The sequence below is a fragment of the Triticum aestivum genome, chromosome 5A (genome assembly GCF_018294505.1).
Source record: "Triticum aestivum cultivar Chinese Spring chromosome 5A, IWGSC CS RefSeq v2.1, whole genome shotgun sequence".
NCBI lineage: Eukaryota > Viridiplantae > Streptophyta > Magnoliopsida > Poales > Poaceae > Triticum > Triticum aestivum.
The window spans coordinates 582,163,252-582,190,642 of NC_057806.1; the positions used below are offsets into that span (position 1 = coordinate 582,163,252).

Below are 27,391 nucleotides of genomic sequence, written 5' to 3' on the forward strand. Positions count from 1 at the left end.
GCGCAGGCCTACCATTCCCACGCTACTACTAAGTGATCCTCACCGTGTCCCCGGGATGGACCATAGTAGTCGCGCGGGGTATAAAAGCCGCGCTACTAGTAGCTTGACAGCCGTAGCGTGGGTATATTACCCACGCTACTACTACAGATAGACACGGTGGTAGCAGCACCGCACCCGTGCCCCGCGCTACAACTAATCCGCATGTCTCGGTCCCTCTCCCTCCCACGCCCCACCAAATCTTTCCCACGCTGCCGCTCCTCCCAATCCGCGTCCTCCTCTGCCTCTCCGCACATCTCGCTGCTCCACGCCTCGTCCTCCTCCTCCCTCCGCTCGCGGTCGCCTCTCCCGATAGATCTGGTGCCAGGGTTCGTGACGCTAGCGGACGGGGGAGCGGAGACGTGGGGGGGGATGGGGAATCTGCGTGGCGGCCTCCACGAGCAGATCGAGCCATGGCGGCAGCGGAGGAAGCCATGGCACCGGCGCAGATCGACGTGAGGATGGACGTGGCGCTGCTCCACTGCCAGGCATGCCTCCTCCCCCTCAAGCCCCCATGTTCAGGGACTTCGGCTGGGACCTACCACGGCGTGGCGAAGCACAAGCGCGTGTGCCCGTGGATACCCTGCTCATGCCCGCAGCCGGACTGCGCCTTCCTCGGCCCCCCGGCAGCGCCAAGCCCCTCGTCGAGCTCGAGGTGCCGCTCGTATCTCCTCCTACTCCCGGCTATTTCAAGTCATGGGTGCTTGATTTTGCATGTTTCTCGGGTGGGTCAGGGTGGATTCCGGTAGATCGGCGGCCGGCAGGCTGGATGGATCGGTTGTCCGCCTTTTCTTAATTGAAAACCTTTGATGCTGTACTAGGTTGCTAGCGATTGAATGTTTGAGCTGGTGCATTGGTTCTGTGCGTGAATCGTTTGGTTTGCTACCAATTTCAATGTATTGTACATTCTGTACTAGAGAATTATGAATGTTTGTAGGAATTCTTGTAAGGTCGCATAAGAGGCATGCATAAGGTAGAGGTTCTTATAGGTGTTGATATAGTTGGTCTTGACCTGCATTTTGAACCTTGACCAATTGGACCAAACAGCGTACTGATTTTTTGTTATTCTCAGTGCTTAGAAGAATTAATTTGCTATCAGGTTGCTTGGTAACGAGTTATCATCACCTTATAAACATTTCTTTTGCATTTAATCCCACCGCCGATGCCTCCTCGGCCGCCGATGTCTCGTCGTGGTCGTGCTTATGCATAGGCGTCGCCCAGCATCGCGTGCAAGTTAGCCTGTCAGCAACATGAGCAGTCTGCCCACCCTCTCCCCACTGGGAATTTAATCTTGCTATACTGAAGTCCAACTCTTTAATTAGGTCACAGATTTTGTACTGAATAAAAAGTGTTGTTTAGAGACAATAATGGTTAAGGGAAAAACCATTGATTTTACAATTTGTACCACAAGTGTCGAGCGTGCATTTTCTACTTTGAGGTTATTTAGGCAAGCTACAGTCATATGGTGGAAGGTGTTTTTCTATCCAACAGGTTGTAGCTAGTAAGCATAGAGTAAAATAATAGATGAAGATTTCCTTATGCAATTTAGGAGCGGAAAGAAACATATAGCTGATTACTCTGTTTCAGCCAAACATTTTTTTTGTTTGTTCATGTTTGAGGAAGAAAACCAAACGTATAGCAATTTAAGGTAGTTCCGTTTTTTGTCTTGTGACAGGCGCATGACGACTATGGCAATTGGCGCCAAATCCCGGATTTCATTGGAACATGTGTGAAGAAATGCATGTCACCTAGTACTTCGAGCCGGTGGCCACCTTCTTCTTCACCCAGAAGAAGGTGAGAGTTATACCGTGGGTGTTGTCCTTATTGATTCTTTATCCAATCCATAGTGAAGTAATCCCGGGAAATTTTCCACACAACAAAGAAGTGGCTACTTTCTGTTATGTCCAGTGTTTTCTAGTCATATCTTATAGAACTGTTGATTTCCTTGGATTCACAACGGGATATAATGTTTATCCACACAGTACCATAAAGCAAGCTTGATCAGCATTATGATGCTTGTTCTTCTGATATGGAGATGGGGTATAACTGCTATCTAGTCTTTTGGGATGTAATATTTCTATTTTTGTTATCTTATCATGTGATGCATTAGTTACTACCAGGATATAAGGTAGGTCACACCCATTCGTTAGATATTACTGAAGGAAGAATCCTATTTATCAAGTACTGTGCTATTAGTTTGAACACTAGTACTATGCTATGCATCTCATGGAAATTAGTATTGTGCTATGCATACAACATAAGGATGCTGGTTTTAGTTTTAAAGAAGTAGACTAATTTTCCTCGCTTGCAACTCTTATGCATAATTACTGATATATGAAAACTGAAATTGTTTCTGTCAAGTGTTGGGTTCCTGTTATGACTGATTCCTTACCTGGTATGCTGGAAAACCTGCATATATAATTTCATTCTTATGAGTGTACTGAGGCTAGATTATTTTGTCGCTCAATTTGCAGGCTTTCTCCATGATTAATATAAATTATGCAAGGATTAGAGGGTATGTTGATGCTACTACTAATCATTGTTGGTGAAACAAATGTCATTTGAGAAATCTCGGCTCATTGTTCTTCTTAATGAAGATTGTTACCAACTTTATCCTTTCCTATGTCTCAAAACTCTCAACCTAGCTCATAGAACGATCTCTTTTAGGATTCATGGTTTTTTCTGGTTATTATACATTACAACGAGTTCATTGTATTCAGATTCCTTACAACTTCATGCACCTGAGCTATTTGCAGAAGGAGGGGAGCTGGCCTTCTTCATGTCTCGGGGGAGTGTCTTCCTTGGATTCAACAAGAAGGGGACCCGGCCTTCTTCACGTCTCGTGCAACAAGTATGGTCCAGCCTCTAGTTGTTATCATTGATTCATGTGCATGTGCTAAAAAGAAAGAAAATACCCTACTGGATTTGAAAGAGGACGCGAACTAATAAGTTTTACTTCTCCGACGTGGGCACAGGGGTGATTGACGCGGACAACCACAGCCCGGTGGGTTTCCTGCTCTTCAACCACTAGGAGGCGGACTTCACCATGAAGCCCGGAGACTGCGTCATGCAGATGACTGTCCAGGTGATTGCGAATTGCGACACCGGAGGTCGCTGAGGTGGAGGACCTCGATGCCACCGTCCGGCGGGAGGGAGGGTTCGGGTCCACTGGTAGTTGAACTCCAAGTCTTGGTAGATACATCTAGACAAGTGGTATGGTTGTTTGCGTCTGGTGTTAAATGGGATCTCGTGAACTCTACGAGCTGAGATGTTCAATGTTGCGTCCATGAACACTGCAAGTGCTAAGATTGGTTATGTGATCTTAGTTTATTTTGCACTGGACATGTCTTGATTTCCATCCACGAATACAGCATCTGACTTTTATTTTTTTTAATTTCTAATTAGTTAGCTATAGCGTGGGGGAATGGTGTGCTACTACTACTTAGGATAATAGTAGCATGGGGGGGAATGGTGCGCTACTACTACTTAGGATAACAGTAGCGCAGGTGCAGAAGAGTGGTAGCGTGGGTGGCACCGCGCTACTACTAAAATGTTAGTAGTAGCGCGGGGTAAAAAGCGCGCTACTGGTAATATTTAGCTGTAGCGTCGTAGTAGTAGCGCGGGAACCAGGGCTACTAGTATGCAAAAAACCAACGCTACTAGTAGCATTTTTCCTAGTAGTGCCCCTTGGCCGCCGCCCCCTGCCTTGGGAGGGGGGCTAGGGATGGCATGCCCCTCCGTCACCCTATATATAGTGGGGAGGTGCAGGGGGCAGCCAACCCTTCCACGCTTGCCCCGTCTCCCTCCCGTTACTCCTCCTCCACGTCCCGTCAGCGATTAGCGAAGCCCTATCGGGATTCCGCTGCCACCACCATCACCACCACGCCATCGTGTTGGTTCTAGATCTCATCTACCTCCTCTCACTCACTTGCTGGATCAAGAAGGAGAGGACGCCGCCGAGTCATACGTCTGCTAAACTCGGAGGTGACGTATGTTCGACACCATATCAGATTGGATCTTGAAGAGTACGACTACATCAACCGTGTTATGATGCTAACACTTTCGGTCTACAAGGGTATGTAGAAACAACCCCCTCTTGTTGCTTTGCATCTCCTAGATTAGATCTTGGATGTTTGTAGGAAACTTTTTTCATTTTCATGCTTCATTCCCCATCACAAGCCTCCACCGCCCATCCCCGCAAACTCCAAGGCAAATTCGTCGTCTAGAGTGGCGCTCCCGCCGCCGCCGCCAGGAAGGCACATGCGCCCGCCGTTGTCGCGACCGCTGCGAATCCGGTCCAGGCCGTCTCACCCCCACCGGTGAAGATGCACAAGGTGGCACGGGTGAAACGCAAGAAGGCGGCCAAAAAAGGTGCTACGAGCACCACACCACCACCTCCTCCGATCGCCACCGTAAGAGCTTCCCCAAGGACGCCCACCGATGATGTTGCTGTCGCCGCCCCTGAGGTGTTCGGCGGAATGGGCGCAAGGTATGGAACTTTGATTTTCTTCAAGTTGTTTTCACTTTTTGCCATTGCGGTTGTTCATGACTTCTAGAGCTAAATTGTAGCGCCATTTTGCATGATGCGACTGCCGAGTTCGTGCACATGTTGGATGACAACGCCATCGACATTGATCAAGCCCCGATTGATGATTACGGCTACAATAAGATGGATGGTGTTGTGGACGGTCATGGTGAGGAAGAAGATGAGGTGGAGGAGATTGGGGAGGGGGTGTTCGACAAAGCGCAAGCAAAAGTGCGCGTGAGATTGAAGAACTACACGCAATTGAAAGATCAAGTCTTGATCAAGGCTTGGGAATCTGTGTCCCTTGATGCATGCACCGGCACTGACCAAACCGGTAAGCGGTATTGGCAAAGGATAGAGGACCAGTTCTTCCAAATGATGGCAAAGTATCCCTCGAGGACGTCATGCGCCTATTGTTGGGGATTGTAGTAATAATTCAAAATTTTCCTACGTGTCACCAAGATCAATCTAGGAGATGCTAGCAACGAGAGAGAGAGAGAGAGAGAGAGGGATTGCATCTTCATACCCTTTAAGATCGCTAAGCGGAAGCGTTACAAGAATGCGGTTGATGGAGTCGTACTCGCGCCGATTCAAATCGTGGAAGATCCGATCAAGCGCCTAACGGACGGCGTCTCTGCGTTCAACACACGTACAGCTCGGGGACGTCTCCTCCTTCTTGATCCAGCAAGGGGAGAGAAGAAGTTGAGGGAGAACTCCGACAGCACGACGGCATGATGGTGATGGAGCTTGTGGTTCTCCGGCGGAGCTTCGCCAAGCGTGACGGAGGAGGAGGTGTTGGAGAGGGGGAGAGGGTTGTGCCAGGGGAAGGGTGCGGCTACCCTTTCTCTCCCTCACTATATATAGGGGGAAGGGGGTGGAGGAGGCGCCCTAGGGTTCCCTAGGGGAGGGGAGGCGGACACAGGGGAAACGCTAGATGGGTTTGGGCGCCCCACCCCTAGGAAACTTGCCCCCCAAGCCGGGAGGGGCGGCTGCCCTAGGGGAGGCGCCCCCAGCTCTCCAGGTTACGTGAGAGGGGTTGGGAGGGGCGCACAGCCCCTTAGTGGGCTGGTGTGTCCCCTCCCCTTGGCCCATAAGGCCCCCCAACACTTGTCGGGGCCTCCGAAACACCTTTCGGTCACGCTGGCACTACTAGGAAAAAACACTACCAGTAGCGTAGGTTTTTTGCATATCAGTAGCGTGGGTACCCACGCTACTACTACAATTTTAGCAGTAGCGTGTTTTTTACCCCACGCTACAGCTAAAAAAGTTAGTACTACAGCTAAAAAAGTTAGTAGTAGCGCAGTGCCACCCACGCTACCACTATTCCACACCTACGCTACTACTATCTAAGTACTAGTAGCGCCCCATTTACACCCACGCTACTACTCCCTCTGTAAACTAATATAAGAGTGTTTAGATAACTAAAATAGTAATCTAAACGCTCTTATATTAGTTTACGGAGGGAGTACTATCCAAGTGCTAGTAGCGCCACATTTTTTTCCCCATGCTACAACGAACTAACTAGAATTTTTTTTTTAAAAAGCCAGATGCAGTATTCATGGATGGAAATCAAAACACGTCCAGTGCAAATAAACTAAGTTCACATAACCATCTTAGCACTTGCAGCATTCATGGATACAACATTGAACATCTCAACTCGAGATCCCATTTAACATTAGATGCAAACAACTAGACCACTTCTCTAGATGTATCTACCAAGGCTCGGAGTTCAAACATCGGTGGATCCCAGCACTCCCTCCCGCCGGACGGTGGCGTCGAGGTCCTCCACCTCGGCGACCTCCGGCGTCGTAATGACCTGGACGATCATCTGTGCGACGCGGTCGCCGGGCTTCACGATGAAGTCCGTCTCCGAGTGGTTGAAGAGCACGACGCCCACGAGGCCGCAGTAGTCCACGTCGATCACCCCTGCGCCCACGTCGGAAAGTGAAAACTTGTTAGTTGGCGTCCGCATCCAAATCAAGTAGGGTATTTTCTTTCTTTTTAGTACATGCACATGAATCAATAGTAATGCATAATAACAAGAAAAAATAACCATGAATCCTAAAGAAAAAGATCATTGTTTGGGCCAGGTTGATAGTTTCGAGGCACGGTAAAGGATAATATTGGTAAAAGTCTTCATTAACAAGAACAATGGGCTGAGATTTCTCAAATGACATTTGTTTCACCAATAATGATTAATGACGAGGCATGTAGCATTTACCTGAGCAGCATCAGCATACCCTCTAGTTCTTGCAAGAACTTGAAGGCCAAGGTTCTTAGCTTCACTGACTAGCACAAGTGCAGCAGCACCGTCGCTGTACATTGAATATATAATAAGAATGGCTTTATAGTTACACATCCAGGCAAACATTGCTTTACCTAACTTATATTAACCATGGAGAAAGCCTAAATTCGAGCTACGAAATAATATAGCTTCAGTACACTCTTAAGATGATACATTTACTACTGTAGATATATAGCATAGTTTGACTGCATACTGCATATACCAAAGGTAATCTGATCGTGTAAAAATAAAGCTACAATGCTACACTAAGAAGTACCATAATTCTAAATGAAATAGTTGAGTTTAGAGGTATTAAACAAACACACTTCGATCACAAAGATCAATATCTACTTGCTTAAATTCAAATGCTTTACTCAAGATTGTGATACCATACTTGACTCTGGCTGCATATTAATTACTCTACAATGTTTAAAGGGAGCACATTGTTTATTCATTAGTGCACAATCTTCAGAATGGGCGAAAATTTCAAAAAAAAATCGCTCACTTACAACTAGCGGTCATCTTCCAAAAGAAATAAATAATACTCCCTACAGAGGGAGTACGAATTAACAGTTCTAGTAATGCTAAAATAATTACTCCGTACATATTTTTTGTTATTCTACACTCAAAAGCATCCTCAGAAAATTCTTACAGCAGAAATTGCTCTGCTCACCACCTTCAGCCATATGCATCACCACCTTCAGCAAACACATGCACTAGGACAACCCACGGCCATGGCGCATCAACCAATCAACCAATGCATGTTTCTTGTATGTAACAGGCTCTCGGTTAACTTCACTAATAATCAGTACATATGTACTCACTTTCAGGGAACATATGCTATCTTTTGTCTGTACAACATATAAAAATGTAAATACAAGAAATAAAAACAAGATTATATGCAACTGTGTAATGCTCAGAGCACATCTAGAATGACATACTTTATATGCATATCTGTAATGCCTAGGGCCTACAATAAGAAACAATTCATTAACAGACGGGACTCTTTGGAGATAAGACATTCAAATTTGGCAAATTTTGAAGAAATCAGGATTCGGATGTTCGAAAGGAAAGCACATGAATGGAACACAAAAAAATCAATCATTCAAAATCAGCAATGTGTAGCACAATGTACTCCCTTTAAACATTAGCGCTGATCTCCACGGGCAGCTAGCAGTGTATGCTGATGCACAATGTATACATCAAACTCCCCAAAACCAAAAACCAGAACCCAAAGATACAAGCACACAAACACACACAAGCACGCATGGTCTACAAAACCAAGACCCAAGATACAAACCCAAACGACACACACCAAATAAATGGCAACAAAACCCCAAGACCCTCTTTTAGTGTTCTGTTAACTACATGTACATTAGGTACATGAGGTTCTGCTGGAGCTTAGCTTGGTTCCTACAGCACCGCAGCAGTAAATTGTAGGCAAAACAAGGCTCAGCGTGTGGGCATTGTAGCCTGTTGGGCAATGAACATTAAGAAAAACAAATGTGGGACGATTGTGCAGTGATTGGTAACCAAAGGTGTACTCCCTGTCAGTCACCACAAAGTAATTAAGCATATGCACATGAACAGAACACGCATGAGTATGAATGAAAAATAAAGATGAAATTGTTGCTCGACACTGACAGTAGGGAAGCAGATAAACAGTGCGCTGAACAAGAAACATTGGTACTTTTCTACACAGTAATTAATCACGTCTATCAGACATATACTTTTTCATAAATAAACATCCTAGAACTAGCACAGATCAACTTGGGCCTCAACCAACGTACTAAAATCCATCGCATCACCATTAGGACCTAGTACAAACCAACGTGGATGTCATTTGTGAACACATTTCATTGTCCAAACTGGGAAGGCCCTTGAATCTCTCTCTCTCTATTAGACGAACATAGCATATGCTAATTGTTCCTAAACACTGCTCCTAACTGATATGATGTTACCATCAGAGCTAAGATAGCAAAAACTACATAAAACACTGCATCATTCCATCATGAGTGCAGTGCTCCAACAGCACAGTTGCGGGATATCTGACCTGCTGTGGTGGGTCATCATGGCCATGCTTGAGCTCGGGCAGGACCTCTTGGTCGCCCTAGGAGCAGACCCCTCCCACCCCTCCTCCTCGAGCAGAGCAGGGCTGGCATCTAGGTGCGCCCCTCCTCCTCCTCCTCCTCCTCGATCAGGGCAAGGTTTGTGCCCTCTTGCCATCATTGTCGTCTCTGCACCATGGTGACCTGCAGCAAAGGGACGGATAGGAGGAGAAGGTGACGTGAGGAGGAAAGGGTGGACCCAAGCAAGGAAGGAGGGGAAGGGCCTACCTGGGCAACACCGTAGACGGATCCCGCAAGCTCCGGCCTCGCCATCGCCGATTGTGGTGGATTCTGGCAAGAACACGAGAGGAGCCTGAAACCCTAGCGGCGGGCAAGGGTGCAACCCTTGAGGCGCGGATCTGGAAGGGGGGATAGAGGGGCGGAGCTTGGGGGTATGTTGCGCGCGGCCGGAGCTCGCCGGAACCGGCCGACGTGGGTGGCGGCGGCGGCGCGGAGATAGTGGGGGAGAGGAACTGGACCGAGGGTGGGGGTGAGGTTCATGAGAGAGAGTTTTTTTTAGGGATGTGCACGAGAGAGAGAGAGAGAGAGTGTTTGGTGCGGTGGGAGTGGATCGGGTGGGTTGGGGTGCGGCAGTGGATGCGTAGTAGCGTGGGGTGTGTCACCTGCGTTATAGCTATTCACTTAGTAATAGCGCAGGTTTTATAACCCACGCTATTGTTATGCCCTATCTTAAAAAGATATTTACTAATAGCGCGTTTTTTTGTCATGTGGTTGCCAGTAATATTTACTAGTAGCGAGGAAACAATACAATGCGCTACTAATAATTAGCAGTAGCGTGGGTCAAAATAGCGCGCTACTAGTAAGCGTCTATCTATAAGCTATTTCCTAGTAGTGTGGTCGTCACCCGGTACTCCCAAAACAATTCTGGACTCCAAGACCCTTCGTCCAATATATCGATCTTCACCTCCGGACCATTCTGGAGTTCCTCGTCACATCCGGGATCTCATCCGGGACTCCGAGCAACCTTCGGTAACCACATACTATTCCCATTACAACTCTAGCGTCACCGAACCTTAAGTGTATAGACCCTACGGGTTCGGGAATCATGCAGACATGACCGAGACACCTCTCCGGTCAATAACCAATAGCGTGATCTAGATACCCATATTGGCTCCCACATGTTTCACGATGATCTCATCGGATAAACCACGATGTCGGGGAATCAATCAATCCTGTATACAATTCCCTTTGTCCATCAGTATGTTACTTGCCCGAGATTCGATCGTCGGTATCCCCGTACCTCGTTCAATCTCGTTACCGGCAAGTCTCTTTACTCGTTCCATAACACATGATCCCATGGCTAAGTCCTTAGTCACATTGAGCTCATTATGATGATGCATTACCGAGTGGGCCCAGAGATACCTCTCCGTCATACAGAGTGACAAATCCCAGTCTCGATTCATGCCAACCCAACAGACACTTTCGGAGATACCTGTAGTGCACCTTTATAGCCACCCAGTTACGTTATGACGTTTGATACACCCAAAGCACTCCTGCGGTATCCGGGAGTTGCACAATCTCATGGTCTAAGGAAATGATACTTGACATCAGAAAAACTCTAGCAAACGAACTACACGATCTTGTGCTATGCTTAGGATTGGGTCTTGTCCATCACATCATTCTCCTAATGATGTGATCCCGTTATCAACAACTTCCAATGTCCATGGTCAGGAAACCATAACCATCTATTGATCAACGAGCTAGTCAACTAGAGGCTTACTAGGGACATGTTGTGGTCTATGTATTCACACATGTATTACGGTTTCCAGTTAATACAATTATAGCATTAACAATAGACAATTATCATGAACAAGGAAATATAATAATAACCATTTTATTATTGCCTCTAGGGCATATTTCCAACACCTATAGGTCACTCCAAGGCCGTTGGGATGTGATCAAGCCGATTTGTATCCGTTGGAGTGGTTGCTTGGAGCAAGTCCACAATGCACCTCCAAGTGGTACCGTTGAAGCCGATTATGTGAGTTTGTTTTCACGTCCCTAGTAGTACAAATGATTTGTAGCCATTGGAGTGGTTGCAGGTGACATACTTTGACATTGTTTTCATTTTGTAGGTCAAAACTATGCAAGAAAGGTACAAGGACATGGAAGCTTCCAATCGCAAGTCATTTACACTTGAGCATTGTTGGAAATTGCTTCAAAATAGCGAGAAGTGGAAGATGATTGACAAAGAATCCCCGCCGAAGAGAGGTTCACTCACCAAGATGGATGATGATGATGGCCCAAGAAATAAGAACAAGCCCGATGAAAACAAGAAGGCCAAGGACAAGATCAAGAGGGAAGCGAAGGCATCAAGCTTGCGGGACAAGATAGATGCCATGGTGCAATCAAATGAGTTGATGGTGGCAAGACATTGGAGGCAAAGTAGGAATTGGCCGACAAGAAGGCGCAAGAGAAGCAAGAAACGTGGAATTACTCAAGGAAGAGGGGTTGCACAAGGCCGCCATCGAGGAGAGAAGAGCCCTTGCCGAGGAGAACAAGGCCTTGGCCAAGCTTCTTCAAGAAGAGAACAAGATCATGACGATGAACTGCAATGACATGGACGACATCACCAAAGAATGGCATGATATTGCAAAGAGAGTGATCTTGGAGAGAAGGAAGCAAACGACGATGGGTGGTGGCTTCGGTGGTGGTGGTGGCGATGGTGATGATGATGGTCATGGAGGTGGCAGTGACTGTGAATATTTTGTTTTATCGTTTGGCCTTGCAGGGTCTGTTCGGCCGCAGCCCGTGCCAGCCCTCAAAACACGTTTTCCGTGGTCTGTGTACTCACTTTAAAGGTCCGCGCGATAAGGGTCTGGTGGAGATGCTCTGAGCCTTCCAAGATTTGCTTCCCGTAACTACGCAATAGGTGTGGGCAGCAATTATCAAATCATTCAAAAGAAAAAGGAAAGGGGATTGCTACCCAAAGGGTGAAGGGCTTGCAAGAGGATGGCAATCCGATCATATTGATTGATCAACATGGTGGCTTGGTTTCAGAGAACTAGATGATACCCCGCATGTTGTTGCGAGAACTTGTGCTGCTATAAGGAGGGGGTTTATCAAGTAAAACGTAGTGAGACCATTAAAGGGGTGTATAAATAAATATATGTCTGTTTGAACCTTTGATAGAATGATATGAGGAGTTGGAAAAATTGGAGTAACATAGTCAATAAGTGCATTGGTAATGTGTTGACCAATTGATATATTATAAAATATAAGGTTTTAGGGCATTGGTTGGGCGTATTAAAATTAAGTAACAACTCATATCATTCTGCCCTTTATGGTCATTCCTTGTGTAAGATCCAAATAGAGTATTTAAAAAGAAGATAAAAAAAGAGTTGGCCGCCACTTTAGTGGACTCTTATGATTACGAAATGGCAACCAATGGACTCTTTATTTGATAATGTTCATGGTCGAGAAACGGGCAAGATGCAAGTCATGAACGGCTTATTGATTTGAGACGACCAATCCATATATTCCCGACACCAATCAATAGTAACTTGCTCGCGAAAACAATCCATAGATCTATTATCTTCAGTATTGGACAGAACATGTAGCTAAAGAACCTGACATGATACTCGATTCAGAAAAAAGTGACGGGCCTTTTTTCACCTAGGAATTATGCTAGCATGGTACATTATACTTACAAAATTAACTTGTTCGCAACTGATTTTGATGCAAATATAAGAGAACCATGGCATATTTCAACACAATAATTAGTACCAAAAAGCTGCAAAAATAATTAGTAGAAAAAAGCTGCAAAGCAAATGTTTCTTCGATATGTGCCATATATGAACTCAATATGCCATCCTAGTAGTATTTTCGCAAAAGAAAGAGAATATGCAGGTACAAATAGTAATCTGGCATGTAAACATATATAAATGAGTAGCCTAAAACCAGAGCGATGATAGCTAATAACTGAAATCAGTCACATATACATTCACGTGCGCTGTAGTTTATTTAAGGGAATCCTACAGAATAGGTGAGCAAAGACATACCAAGATTCAGGTTCGACATGACATACGATAGGATGATTTTTCTTTGCAAGCACTCCTGTACAGTTCCATAGGATAATCTCATATGTTCCACCTGAAGATAGTGAAGAGACAGCCGTGCTTACTAATAAAAACAATACCAATAAACATCATCAAGACTGAAGCAGTAGTGTTTTCGACTTTCCATTGAAGCCAAACTAAGACCTACGATTAATCTTTAATAATGCAAAAAAAAACAACGGAGAATGAAGAACCTGTCACCAATTGACCACAAATCGAGCCATTGCTTCGGTGCCTTAAAGGCACCTACCTTTGGGTCACTGACATATGGGCCAGCCATCTGTTGGACTCATATGTCATAAACACAAAGGTAGGTGCCTTAAGGCACCGAAGCATTGCCCGAGTTTGAGGCGTGGACAACCCTGCCAAAGTTTTCTCTGAGGTCTGATAGAGCACATCTCCACCACGACCATGGGGAACGACCTGGGAGGTGGCATCGCAGTGGAAGCGCACATACTCGCTATGGTGGCACCTCGGTTCTGCCCCACGGCGGCGCCGTGCGGAGCCACTTGATGCGTCCCTCTCCTCTGTGCGTCCTACCCAGGCAGACCATCATCCTTCATCGTTGGATTGGATCTCCCTAGTGGATCACGCGAGGGGATTAATAGCTGAGGAAACTACCAGAGAATGAAGAGACGAAGAAGGGGATTAATAGCTGAGGAAACTACCGGAGAATGAAGAGACGGAGAAGGATCAAGGAACAGACACAAATAATAATCTAGTGGGGAGATGAAACAACATGCCTTATTACGGATAGAAAGGTTGGTCTTCATTATCGATCAATTCACACCCGAGAAGGTGGACGTACCGTGGGGAATGCATGAGTCTGATGTGGCTGCATTGCTACGTGTACATTTTGGACGAGACTTGCCTGCTCCACGCGTGTGTGCCCATCCGTGCTCCCGCATACGTGGCTTGATTTGATTGGAACAAAATAAAGCCCGGCCCCACCTCCTTAAAATCAGGGAGGAAGATGATTAGATTAAAAAGAAAAAAAAAAAAAGACAGCCGTAGGATGAAGTGGGAGCACGGATAGGAGCACGGGAAGGAGCAGGCAAGCAGGATCCGTACATTTTGCATGACAATATAGGATGACGTGGCACATCGCTGGTATGGACGATGTGCATGGTGTAAGAATAGATAATGGGGAGCAACTTTTTAAGAATTGGTAGATTCATGGGCCACGTTTGCATCCTTCGTGACACCAACCCTGAACCCCTGCCTCTGATTCAATTTTCTGGAAATATATGAACGAGCACCATTCGATCTCACGAATGTCATTCAGTTCAGTAGATCGTTCCGTTGGTAAGACCCTGAACCGCCGACGTGCTACTGTGCCAGAGGGACCTCACTGTGCACTGGACGGACATTCTTGCCTCCCCCAGCAAGCATCTTCAGGAAATAAAAACCAAAACGGGAGAAACCACATTGCACCATGTATACATCCGAATTCCTATTTCATTTCTATTTATTGTTCCTTTTCATCATCCCTAATTCCATACTAATGAATTTGGTACAAGAGATGAATCATCCGCAAAGTTGATGCTCTAGCTCAAAATTTACAGTTGAAGAAAGCGAGTAATGCGGTTATTCCAGCTATTCAGGACCCAACAAGGCCCTTGTGCCGAGCATAAGCGACAATAGTGACGAACATGAAAGCACAAAACAGCCCTGATACAATAACCACCTGCAACATGGCAAACACAATGTTATGGACGAGTGAGGCGATTACTATAATACTTCACAATCAACGAACGCTAAATAGAGCATGTCAAGAAAAAGTGATGCCATTTACCCATTTGAAGACATATCCATGGCCGTCGTTCCAGGTGTAAGGTATGTTCATACCAAAGACTCCAGCAACCAATGAGTAGAGTGACAAGCAGACGGTCCCAGAACTCAAGAATAGCTCTAGCTGCACGAAGCAAAGAGAAATTAAGTTTTACTCTGGCAGAATGTTTAACATGTAACGAGCCAATGAATATTCAGATTATAGAATTTAAATGCAATAGGACCAATGTGGTAACTGGTAGGAACTAGGACAGTCATCTAAATCAGACAAGTTTGTGAAACCTTTACTTGACATGGGGTTGCCTACTAAGCTTCTTTTTTATTATTAAGCATGTGTTTATTACAAGCACAAGAATGTCTAAAATGAACAGTTCTGAAGTACTCACTCCATCCCATAATATAAGACATTATTACATCCAATATGTGAGGGAGTACTAACATACTGTATTTCACAAAGATAATCATAAGGTTTGTGCTTTCAAAATTACCTGAATCAACTGATTACGGTGATTATCAAGCTGCAGAAAAGAAGAAGGATTAAGTGGTGTTCCAAGGGTGAAAAGGTCCGCATCAAGAACACATACATTTTACTAGGAACCTTACCTGAATGTTAATATAATCTTCTGTGTCATCAATATACTCTCTCAGCTGAAAAAGAAGTTGCAGACAAATACAACATTAACAAAATGCCAAATCCCAGATTTTAAACAAGGCTTAACAGAACTTCAGCGATACTGTTAAGATAAGTCCTGATTTTGATAGCCTATTATGATATTGTGTACTTGACTTAGGTGCCCCAACTTACCGTTGTCAATTTGTTTAATGTGCCATCTATCTGCATGAAATATGCCTGCAAGTATATGTAAATTTCAGTACTCTGCCAGAGATAGTGTAACCAAGAGATTTTAAGGCCGAGGAGCAAATAACAACCTCCAGCAACATCTCCAGCTCTTCCACATCATTCTCATTTCCATGTATAGTTGCTGCACTGGCTCTACTAGCTCTTGATATTTTTGAACCAATAGTTGGGGATGCTGGGAACCAATTTGGTCCACCGGAACCACTGACAGGGGATGATGCCCCGGCCAACTTTCTAGACAAGTAAAGATCAGCCATGTCATCGTCATCATCCAATAATTGTTCAAGCTCATCTCTCACCTAGAAATTAAAATACACCTTGTGATATGCTAGAAAACCATAAACAAGGAAAATAATCATAGCAGTCCATAGTAGCTAAAATTCTTGTCTTAGATCTGTCTAGATACGGATGTATCTAATACTAAAACATGACTTGATACATCCGTATTTAGACAAATTTAAGACAAGAATTTTGGGACGGAGGGAGTATACTATAATATATATTCCAAGACAGAAATAACATAGAGAGCATACTCATCCATGAGAATGTATAGTATCAGAGGAAAAATATTAGCTGGAGCACTATATAGATTCTGGAACAACTCGCGAATCCCAAGGTTGCGTGAAGGAAGACAATTCCATCCCATCAAGCTTTTTAAGATACACACAAAGGGCCGGAGACAATACATAGAAAAGCTAAGATAATGTTCCAACAAAGTATGCAAGAGAATAAATAAAAATGTACAGTTTAAGCAGCGATTAGAATAAAAATAAAAATAAACAGAATTAATTCTACATTATGAAATATAGATATACCATCTGGTATTAGAAATGCACTTCCAGATGTTTTGGGTTGTTAAATTCTGTTCTAAATAATCACTTGGGTACATTAATTACGAATCAGATATGATAGACAAGGGAAAAAGGAAAAGCATGGCGATGCCCATCAGACATTCAGAACTGTATGGCCTCTTTAATTCACATGACTCGCACATAATCGGAATTTGGCTTATACACGGTAGTGGAATTCAGATGACAATATGACATACAGAACATCATAAGAAGTCAGTGCTTGAAAATATACATAGAAGTCACTAAACACTGAAGTGTCAGATAACAAACTAAATGAAACAGAATGAACAGAAAACCAGACCTTCTGGACCCTTGCAGTCAATCTCGTCATGCCACTTTTTAACTTCCGTACCTTGTCCAAGTTGTGGCTACTAATCTGTTGTGCCAATAGTAGAGAAAATTAATATGGAGAAAATAGAAGAACAAGCCAATAAAGAGTTTGGAGATATTTTAGCCTGACATGCTTTCATGGGTGCATGGAAAATTAATAAGCATATGAAGGCATTTACACAGATAGGTGTGCTAATGTGCTATATTATTCCTCAATGAAACTTTATGTTATCATAAGTTTTCAACAAGCCAACAAGGACGATAATTTAGCCTGGTGTGCTTTAATGGGTGCATGGTAAGTTGCTAAGCATATGAAAGTGTTACAGAAGTAGGTGTGCTAATGTGACATTTTATTCCTCAATAAAACATTATGTCATCATAAAGTTCTGCAATGCTATTCTAGCTACTACTGTATTATGTTTGGTGGTGAATGAAAATCTTATGGCAGACTGACTACCTGTTATTAATAACAGTTATAAAGAGTAAATAACACTTTCTAGCGTTTTCTAGCATGCACTCCTTTCAGAAGTAAAGTGCACTGCCTAACATCTTAATCTTATTCTCACCATATAATTCTACGGACAGTAAATGGATCCTGAAACATATATGACCAAAAGTGGCGTATAGGAGAAATGAGATACCTACTATGACATATTTCGATCATTCTATGAAAAAGTTCCTACTCAACAATGTTAGCACCATAAAGTAAAGTAGAGTAAGCATGTACTTACTCACCTTGGATGTCAGGTCATCCAAAGCTGGGTAAGCATTAGTCTCCAGCTCAGTAGTGCGCGCATCAAGAAAGCTGCAGATTGCTTCCAAAGTAACCTCAAGTGCACGGAACTCAAAGGGAGATTCTGGTGTTCATATAACGAGATTGCAGGGCATGAAAAAAATGTGCATAAGTATGCAACCCTATTTCCATGGATATGAATTAACGATAATTGGCAACTAAACCAGAAATAAAGAAGCAATAAAATCAGTAAGATCGACACCACTATTCTGGATCGAGGGTATGGTTATACAAATGTACCAGCTGGCATGAACCAGTCGGACAGAAAATATGCTTCTGAGTCATTTTGATCAAAGAATCAGGATGACACAACAATTATCATATATATATATATTATATACAACATACCAAGTGAAAAAGTGGTAGCATTGTTGTAAACAATCAGAATGACACCATTACTGGTCTGTATGACTGTCACCATGTGAGTTAAATTAATCAGACATGGGTCCGGTTGTAACCTATAATAAAATGTAAAAGTCCTTTGGTCAACCATAGTAATCCTTATTAAAAGGAAGGGTAGCCACATGTCACCACTAGATCAATATTGTAGTATCTCAAATTTCTCTCAACAGATTACCCGGTGAATAAAATTGTATAACATAGAGTGTCATGCAGTGTAATTGGTCTAGTACAAGAAGACTCAGATAAGCATCACCATATAATAGTAAGGTGCCAAGACTGTACACTTTGGAGTTTTCTTCTTGGACAGGTGGTTGTATTTTTGCCAAAAGAATGTCCAACTGACATGGACATGCACTAAAAAAGGAATACAACAGAACAGTGTGGCCAACTGGCGCATCCCAATCGGATTTTTATTCAATAGCTTTCTTTCACATGTTTGCATTCCTTCAGAACGTTTTTGTTCCTTATTTGTTCCAATTATTGGGCATGGAAGGGAAATTGGCATACTACACATGGACATATGTGATAGAAGTTACTACAATCAACATTACAGAGATAGAGCAACCTGACAAAAAGAGAGCATGTTCTCAGCTTCTGACATCTGTAATTTCAAGAAATGGCGACTAAACTTACCATCTTCTTCAGCAGCTTCCGCATCATGCTGGCCACTTAAATTATCCTTTCCATCATGCTGAGCAGAACTTGAAGGTGCTAGTCGTCTCCGGAGCTCCTCTACAACAGGAATAACATTTTCATCTGAAGGATCCCTGAGCAAAACCTGAGCCCAGCAAAAACCAATAACTGTGAGTACGTACATCACCAACATTGCTGGACAACTAAGAATATATTTAGATGCACACAGTTCTATGAAACAAGCCATGGCTCCCAGAATATTGTGTAGCAAACTGATTTGAAACTTCCATTTTGCAGGTAGAGGTTCAAAATTGACAGATCACGTCAAATTCAGCATGGTATGGAGGATACGCTTGTTCCATTTTGCTCCAGAACAACATAAAAAACCCAGATCCCCTGCTAAATATTTCACAATTATAGATACCTAATCATTCTAGTCAGAGACTGAGTGAAAATGTGCATATACTCATTGTTCCATTTTGCTCCAGAACAGTATAAAAAACCCGGTTCCCCTGCTAAATACTCCCTCCGTAAACTAATATAAGAGCGTTTAGATTACTAATTTAGTGATCTAAACGCTCTTATATTAGTTTACAGAGGGAGTATTTCACAATTATAGATGCCTAATCATTCTAGTCTGAGACTGAGTGAAATTGTGCACATACTCCCCACAAAATTCATGAAGTAGTCCAGCTCATGAGAACAAATAATTGAAAAATACTACCATGACAAGTATTCGACAGTGAAAAAAGACTAGGCAGTTAAGATCACCTCTTCAGAAGTAACGATCGCCTTTATGTGCTGATCCACCCGCCGATAAGAGTTCCACCAAAACAGACAGAAGAGTCGTCAGAGATTACCACGAGCTAATGAATCATGAATATCACTATATTGTCAGATACAAAAATACTGGCAGCTGTATCAACTCCTTTGATCCATGGAAACAGAACGCCGACACCACACTAAAATCGTCAAAACGAACGATTAAACTATAATAAGTTCAGTACACACGTCTACTACAATTGAGTCAAAACGCAGCACCAATCTGATGCCCAAATCATCAGCACATGATCCACCTAAAAAATCCTCAACCAGAAAAGGAAAACCGAGTGACTTCCTGGAGGAATTCGTGCCGCTCCATGATCCCCTCCATCTAGCGAAATTCCCGACGAAAAACACAGCGCCGCGAATAATCGACCGCGCGATTCCGCCCGGAAAGGGGAACAAAAACTCAAGGCCTGCGGCGGGAGGGCCTCACCTCGAGATTGAGCACGATGGCGCGCTCGCGGCCGAGGATGGTGGAGGGGTAGGAGAGCAGCGGGTCGAGGATGCGCAGGTCGCGCGCGTTGATGTCGACGCGGTGCATGATGGCGTACTTGTCAGCGTCGAGCTCCCGCTCCTCCCCCGCCGCGTCGAACAGGATCCAGCTCCGCGACGCCGCCCGCTTCTTCGCCGCCGCCAGCGCCGCCGCCGCGGCCTCGCCGCCCGCCGCCGCCACAGCCGCCGCCATCTCGCAGCGGGCAGTCCTCTCACATCTCCGGGGGCGCCCTGCCTCCTAAGCCGCCGCCGCCGCCGCCGCCACCACCCCCCACGTGGACGGCGGGATGCGTTCTACCGCGCGGCTCTCCCTTGCCCTTTTAATCGCGCGGAAAGGAGGAAGGCTTTCTGGTGACGCGGGCGGGTAAAAAAATCGCGAGGAGGCCGGGGACGGGCAGAGACGCCGCCTGGTCGTTTGATCCTGCGTCCGCGCGTGGTAGGGCGGAGACGGATGACCTGCTGGGGATCTGTTACTAGTAGTTGGGAAGCAGAGACGGGGGAAGGGGGCCCGTCTGTCAGAAGAAGAATGACCCTTTTTTTTAGGAAAAATAATAACAGCGGAGAGTGGAATAATATCACGGTTGTGTTAGGTTTTCTAACTGCATAATCGTTGCCAGATCCTTTTTTCTTTGATTTTTTAGTCATTTATTGCAGTACTAATATAAGGCCCTCCTGCCACCAACTTCCAGTCAACCTTAGATTTAGAAGAAGAAACATCCGGTCAACATTCCTAAAAATAATCAAGTCAACCTCAAGGAAAGTAATCGGTTTCTATACAACTTTGTCAAAAGGGGCCGTGTGCATGTTTGGGTGGAACTCACATTCACCCTGGCAAAAAGTTATGCTTGGCAAGGGTTTTTTTTTCTGATTTTTTAGTTGGTTTTGAACTGATGCTTGACAAGGGTATTTTTTCCTGATTTTTAGTCATCTCATCTGTAATTTGGCAGTAATCCAAGCAGATGCCACTAGAGTCTATAACCATGTTTGTCAAATTTGACTCTCTAAACGTTTATGGACGCGTCCGCGAAGAGCATGGGCTCGCCCCTCATATGTCCATGTCTGCAATCGTCCCCCTCACTCTCCACCCTAAAATCCATACAAATTCATGCAACGTTGGTTGAGTAGTAACCAAGATTATACATAAAACATGGAGGATTCATCACGGTATCGGGCAACCAAATGATCATACGGTTTCATCACTAAGTTTGACGTTGACCAATGAAAAGGGACACTACTTCGTCATATTATTAAGTATTCTTTTTTCTCTATTTACAAATGGAATAGAATAGCCCGGTTGAAGGTAATGGTTATACGTCTGTAATGCATTGTATGGCCTAGAATAGATCCTATTCTTCTACCTTTTCTCATATGGTAGAATTCACAATCGCGGCACCTTGCAATCCCCATGCCATCTTTGCAGTGGCCGTAGTACATGGCGAAGACCGCGTCGGGGTCGTCGTCGAAGGAGCTGGAGGAGGGGGGGCAGCCCGATGAGACGTCTGGTGGCACGGGCCTGCTCCGCAGCGATGTGGCGGCGTCAACGGTGGCCGCCACTTTCTCAGACGTGCGGTCCATGGGGAACAGCGCGGAGTGCTCCACCCGCAGCTACATTCACCCCGTCGAGCGGTGAGACGGTGCAAAACTCGCAAAGTCACCCTTGTCCACCCACTAGTGGTGGAGGGAGAGCTCCTCGTCAGGCGATGTGGAACTCAAGTCCTCCACTGCGAGCCCATCCCGGTCGATTGGGTTCACCTCACTGTCGTTGTCGGAGCCAGCTATGCTGGAAAGGAGGACGGCAAAGAGGGGAGGGGAGGGAACAGGATGAGAGCAAAGCAGAGCAATCGAGAGTGACTATGATTTGGTTCGGGTGGGTATGTGTGGGATTGAACTGGGTCAGACTGGGCAGTCTTCCCCATATCCACCCCCATATATGTGTTGGGTTTGGGGGGTGCCGAAAAGTCCGTACGTTTGGGCTGGCTATGAAGGGTCCTGTTGGGTGGATCTGTTCGAAAGTGGCTGGGTTGTTCGCCCAGACATTTGAGGAGGGTTTGAGGAGTCCATTTATTTTTTTATCTTAGTTATGGCTACCAAATCAGTATAACTTTAGTTTGACATCATTCAAATATATCAATAATGACACCAATTAGGCCTGTACCTCGTAATTTGTGTATAGGATATCTTCTTTCATCCATTTGTTTTCATAGTAAAAGTCACGTAATCAATGAAGTGGCAAAACCAAAAAGGTAGTAAAACTTTTGCATTTGCCCAAAGAACCATCAGCTTAGAAAGAAAAAAAACTCCAGACGGGAGAATCGTCTGAGCATGATGCCAATGCCTATTACCTGCCTTCGGCACCATCACAGTAACCACCAAAAAAAATCGTGACAGATCGCCTTTTCACCCAAGCTCGGCGCGGTCCATCATGTACATGCGGCTATTTGTACCTCAAAAGTAACTTACCAAAGACAAAGTCATTGTCTTCGAAAGAATCTAGTTGGGGCAGTACTCCGGACACGTCATCGAACTTTAGATTTGACACCCCTGCTTGAAGATGATGTCAAAGGAAGAAACCATACCTGCCAACCGCCAACTACGAACCCACCACATGATCCACTCTCTTTCAGTTGTTGTCGATGCAGGCCACTATATGCATCCTCTCCTACACTACCTCTTGAGCTCTATGTCGACGCCGGAGCAAATGTCGTCGCATGAGTACATAATTCCATCATACGGTGGTTGTCGTTGTCACGACATCCTCGTTGAACAGACTAGCAACCAGATTCATCACCCACCAATGAGTAGAACGTCGTGTCAAGGAAGAATAATTTGAGGCATTTTTATTCTGTGCAGCCATCACCCTTGCCAAAGTCATGACGTCGAACAGTCAAAAACCTAACCTGCATGATCCGTACACGTGTGAATCCTTTCGGCGACCCCCTCACCACCAACGACCGGGAAGCCGTTGGCGAAGGGGAGCTGCCAAAGGACGCACAAGAAGATTGTTCCGATCAAAACCCTAGCCGTCGCCACAGGTTAGGGTCTCAGGGAAAAAGAATTCCACCCACCCATTGGTTTGAGGTACCGGCTCTTGCTGCAGTGTTCTGCGTGGTGTCGCTGCGTACGGTCATTTTCAATGCTGCTTAATATTCGACGAGTACACATAGTACGTATTCCTACATATGGCGACCTGTACGCCTGTGCGGTGTGACGGACGGTGGTCCCAGGCCCGCTCTCCACGACGTCGCGCGGCAACCAGAGCCGAAGGTTGAATTCACCGAACCGAGCCGCGCGTACGGGATGCCATGCCGGTCGCGGATGGCGACGCGGGCGGCCGGTGGCGCTGGCGCTGGTGCTGGTGCTGGTGCTGGTGCGGCACGCGTGTTCTTTTCCCGGGTACGGTGGGGAGGGCATCGAATCGGATGCCGTCGCCACGCGCCGCTCGCGTCCATGGGCGCGGGCGGTCGACCTCGTTGGACCACGCGTTCCCCGCCGCGCGCGCCGCACGGCACCCACCTCACCTGCGCCGCCCGGATCCTGCTCCGCTGTCCTCCCCCCTTTCGCGTCCGTCCATCCAATTCCGCAGTCCCGAGCGCCGCGCCGCCACGTACGACCCCGCCTCCGCCTCGTGCCCTCGCGCGGCGTGCCCGTGCCCGGGCCTGGACGCGTACGTACGTGTGCCCGGCGCGTACGTCCAACGTGTAGGGCTCCCTCCGCGGCCGCTTTGCTCGTGTGATCGGTGGGCGTCGCGCTCCGAGACGTTGACGCTGGCTCAGCCAGAGCCCGTGACCGTACGTGCGCTCCATCAGCGGCGAAGAGCGACCGGTCGCGCGGCCGGGTCGTACTGTGCTGTACCGGCATCTTTTTTCTCCGTCCGTTGATCCGGTCGGCCCGATTCTGGTTCATGGTTTGCTATGGCGGGTGCGCTGGTCTTTTCCTTCCGCCTGCTGTGGACCCTCCGCGAGTATACAACGCGAAATGCAACACAACTTGCCGTAAACAGTGTTTAGTGTAGTCGGGCCGTTTTGTGCGCCGACGTCGAGTTTTTCCCATAGGTTACGTGTAGATGAATGACCTCACACTGGATCGAGTGCCTAAAATATGTTGACACAAGATGCAAGCCTTGGCAGAGGCGCCCGGGGGATCTTACAAGATTCCACTGGTCTAAACTAAGTCAGATACAGCTACAGTAAAAAATGAAAACAAAAAGATACAGCTAGTGAACGTCTGATTTTTTTTAGTGACACTAGTGAACGTCTGACAGTCACGTACATGGAAACATACAATTTGTTGGCATAATCGGTACAAGGAAACACAGAAACTAAACTGTCTGCACGTCAACTTTCCTAGTACTGGTACGGTATGGAAGACAACAGCCTTGCATGAACGTGACCGTTCGGCGGACTAAAGAAGGAACGATGCTGCCGGTGTGGTTCCGAGAAATGAGTGGTGTGGCGTTACAGCATGAGAAATAATATGCTTTTTTTTTGCGGAGAAATAATATGCTGACTCCATGTATGGTATAAAAAAAATAGTTTGAGCTCAGCCAGCTACTACTTTATTTGGATTTGATTTTTTTTAGGGTCACCACATTTTATTTCTCTCCCTAATAATAATAATAATAATAATAATAATAATAATAATAATAATAATAATAATAATAATAAAGCACGGATTGACTCCGTGGGTTCACCGTCACAATATGCTTTCTTCTCATGTCATAATACGATTTTACGATTTATATAGACAAAATCATAATATAAACGAGGTGGTACTAATTGGGGAACCGTTTGTAGTTTTGACCGTCGTCAAAATTTCTGTAGTTCGGCACATCGCTGCTTTGGGCCGGCCCACGCCGGGTTCTCCGCACGCACACGGCACACAGGTCTTACAATTCCTCTACAACTTGATCCTAAAAAAAAATATACAATTCGTCTACAGCTGGGACACCCCCGAGCAAAGTAAAAAGGGGATCGATGGAGTTTAGGTCGCGTCCTCCCCCGCCCAGATCGCTGCTCCCACCGATTTCGCAACCTACCGGCGGCCCCTCCACCACCCGTTCCCATGATCCCCAACTCTCGCAGCCGTCGCCACCACATCTTCCAACGGTCCCTTCGATCTCAGATATGGTCGACAGGGAACACGCGCGGCCGCTGAAGGCTGGACGCGCGGCGGTGCTGTGGCTAGAGTTCCAGGCGCTCAACTGGGACTGGTAGGCGTTGTGTGTGGTGGCGTCAGCCAGTCGGCTGCTTGCACGCCATGGCAGAGAGCGGTGAGGCCGAGCACCCGCCCTTCGTTTCGATTTCAGGGTTCCTTGATTTATTTTCAGCAGCAACTTCATTACGTACCTCCTGTCCTTCTTCCACTATTAGTAGAATCTGAACTCGAGCTTTCAGCTGCAGCTTTTAGTATCTTGAGGCACTCATCAACTTCAGAATTATCACTGGGGTGGACTTTTCTCGAGAAGTCTGGAAAGAAGCGAGGATTCCCAAGTAATAAGATAAGTGTGCTTACAAAAAATTGCCTACTGCAAAGTAGATGATGCATTCTTCTTCTGCATGAAAATCTGCAAATTGATTATCTGCATACTATTTGTCCGTACTTCTCCAAGATCTGAGCATACCATCTTAGGAACTTCTGAAACTTCCTGGTGGGACATAAGTTCAGGAGTGTAATTTATCATTGTAAAAGTGCGTACTGAACCTTAATAACAAGGGGATTCTGTTATTTCTTACTCAATTTACTTGCATCTTCAAAAATCTGGTGTATAGAGCAGCAATGTTCAGTCTGCGTGGTCATATTATTCTGAATTTCAAGGAACAAAAATGATGTATATTTGAAGACGTACGGGTTGAGGAACAAAATAATGTGATTTCGAGGAACAACATTAAATAGGCAGGAGGACAATGGATATTTTTGGGTCAGTATTTCCCAATTAGATACATATTTCAACTTGCAATTAGGAGGTTCTGAACCTCTCTTTTCTTGATGGGGAGCATGCAATGAAGAAACCACCACCACTGGTTTGTCGCAGCCAGAGGTAAGTGCATGGTTGTTTGGGTGATAGCCTTATAACTGCCTTGATGGTCTACATCCATGGTATAGCTGCGTAACGTTTATGTTTTCTCTCATATTAGTCATTCACCATGTTCCTCTTACCATCACCTTGACAGGAACGAAGGTGCTTACCATCGCTGAACATTTGTTTAGCAATCTATTGCCGCTCGATATTGGCATGTTCCTTCCGCCATGGAGCATGATTTGCAAAGAATGGTGGAGTTGCTTGGTTATTTCTATGAATTGGTGGAGGATGTAGAGGCTCATCTGCATTCCATGTCTAGGTCCATACCTTGCATCAAATTCCAGCCTTTACGGCCACTCGGAGCGCTTTTCACTGTACAAACAGCATGCGGAGAAGCTAATGGAGTCTTGTTCAGGTTATCACTGCTTTTGCTCCAGCAAGGTATCTTTCTCCCTCTTTATTGACCTTTACGTTTGCCTGATTAGTGAAACATGAGTCACGTGATTCCAGTTACGCATGCATATAACATAGGCTTTTTTGTTGGCTCGTATTAACATGGGAACTGAGTAGATTTCTCGAAATGTATTCTTTTGGTTGCTTTGAGTAAAATGCTTGGTATTTTGTATTTTGTGTTCATATTAACACTGCCACAAGTCATTACATGCCTTTTAATATTTTAGAAAGTACAACGAGTCTTGCGAAGGGTCCTCGAGGAAGCTCAACAGATGACTATTCTCAGTGGAGATGATACCAGAGATGTTATTCTGAAGTAAGCTCCTGCACACCATTCTTTTGTACTTCCTTCAGAAGAAATGATTCCATTCTTGTACTCGATACTGAAGAGTGGTTGCTGCTCATTCGTCTTAATTTAATATAGAATATATGCCATGAGAGAAAGATATACTTGAAACCCGCTGAGGTCAATGATGCGTGAGATTACATCAAACTAACAAGGTTTAACCTAAATGCTGCTGGTTTGAATGGCTTTCGCTCAGACTTACTTTCTTTATTATGCATTTATCCTTTTTAGATGTTAAACTCTGATGATCACACTACTTGATTATCCTATTCCAGGATCCGTTAAGGAAGCCATTACAAAATTAAGGGAGAACAAAGGCTTTTCGTGTTTGATTTGCGGATTAACAGACTTTTACCTGCAGAATTCGGGGTGGCTTTTCACCTAATGTTCTTGAAAATTTTAAATCGTGAAATGGTTGTTTTGATGCGGCGCTAAACTTTTTCCTGAAGAGATTGAGATTACCAGGATTCAGATTGGATCCCTGCTGTGTCAGCGTAGGAGAACTGCTCGAACACGTAGGCACGACGTGACCGACGCTTTATATTTACTAAAAGATAAACTTCTG

At 45.3% G+C, this 27,391-nt stretch overlaps 2 protein-coding genes and 1 long non-coding RNA gene across 5 annotated transcripts; 1 reads left to right on the plus strand and 2 right to left on the minus strand.

Annotated features, from left to right (window-relative positions):
* Nucleotides 1–242: 242 nt before the first annotated feature.
* Nucleotides 243–3,420, plus strand: LOC123107810 (uncharacterized). 3 transcript variants are annotated; one of them, XR_006451762.1, is made up of 5 exons: nt 243–691; nt 1,712–1,830; nt 2,511–2,551; nt 2,793–2,887; nt 3,012–3,420. XR_006451762.1 is itself a non-coding variant. In XM_044529720.1 (4 exons), the coding sequence occupies exons 1-4, from the start codon at nt 527–529 to the stop codon at nt 3,065–3,067; spliced, it is 435 nt and encodes a 144-aa protein (XP_044385655.1). In that variant the 5' UTR covers nt 243–526; the 3' UTR covers nt 3,068–3,420. The 3 variants fall into 3 exon arrangements, 2 of the variants coding, with proteins under 2 accessions (XP_044385655.1, XP_044385656.1); XM_044529720.1 differs by lacking the exon at nt 2,511–2,551; XM_044529721.1 differs by lacking the exons at nt 2,793–2,887; nt 3,012–3,420 and having other exon boundaries at nt 2,511–2,764.
* A 2,706-nt stretch (nt 3,421–6,126) lies between these two features.
* Nucleotides 6,127–9,533, minus strand: LOC123104977 (uncharacterized). The gene is made up of 4 exons (XR_006450616.1): nt 9,182–9,533; nt 8,899–9,097; nt 6,783–6,876; nt 6,127–6,487 (listed from the first exon to the last, which is right to left on the minus strand). It is a non-coding gene; the product is annotated as an uncharacterized lncRNA (long non-coding RNA).
* A 4,939-nt stretch (nt 9,534–14,472) lies between these two features.
* LOC123104978 (magnesium transporter MRS2-I) lies at nt 14,473–20,442 on the minus strand. The gene is made up of 11 exons (XM_044526933.1): nt 19,950–20,442; nt 19,463–19,492; nt 18,692–18,836; nt 17,599–17,720; nt 16,835–16,909; nt 15,754–15,981; nt 15,629–15,673; nt 15,427–15,471; nt 15,312–15,341; nt 14,828–14,947; nt 14,473–14,719 (listed from the first exon to the last, which is right to left on the minus strand). Exons 1-11 carry the CDS (start codon nt 20,199–20,201, stop codon nt 14,633–14,635), a joined length of 1,179 nt encoding a protein of 392 aa, XP_044382868.1. The 5' UTR covers nt 20,202–20,442; the 3' UTR covers nt 14,473–14,632.
* Nucleotides 20,443–27,391: the final 6,949 nt, after the last annotated feature.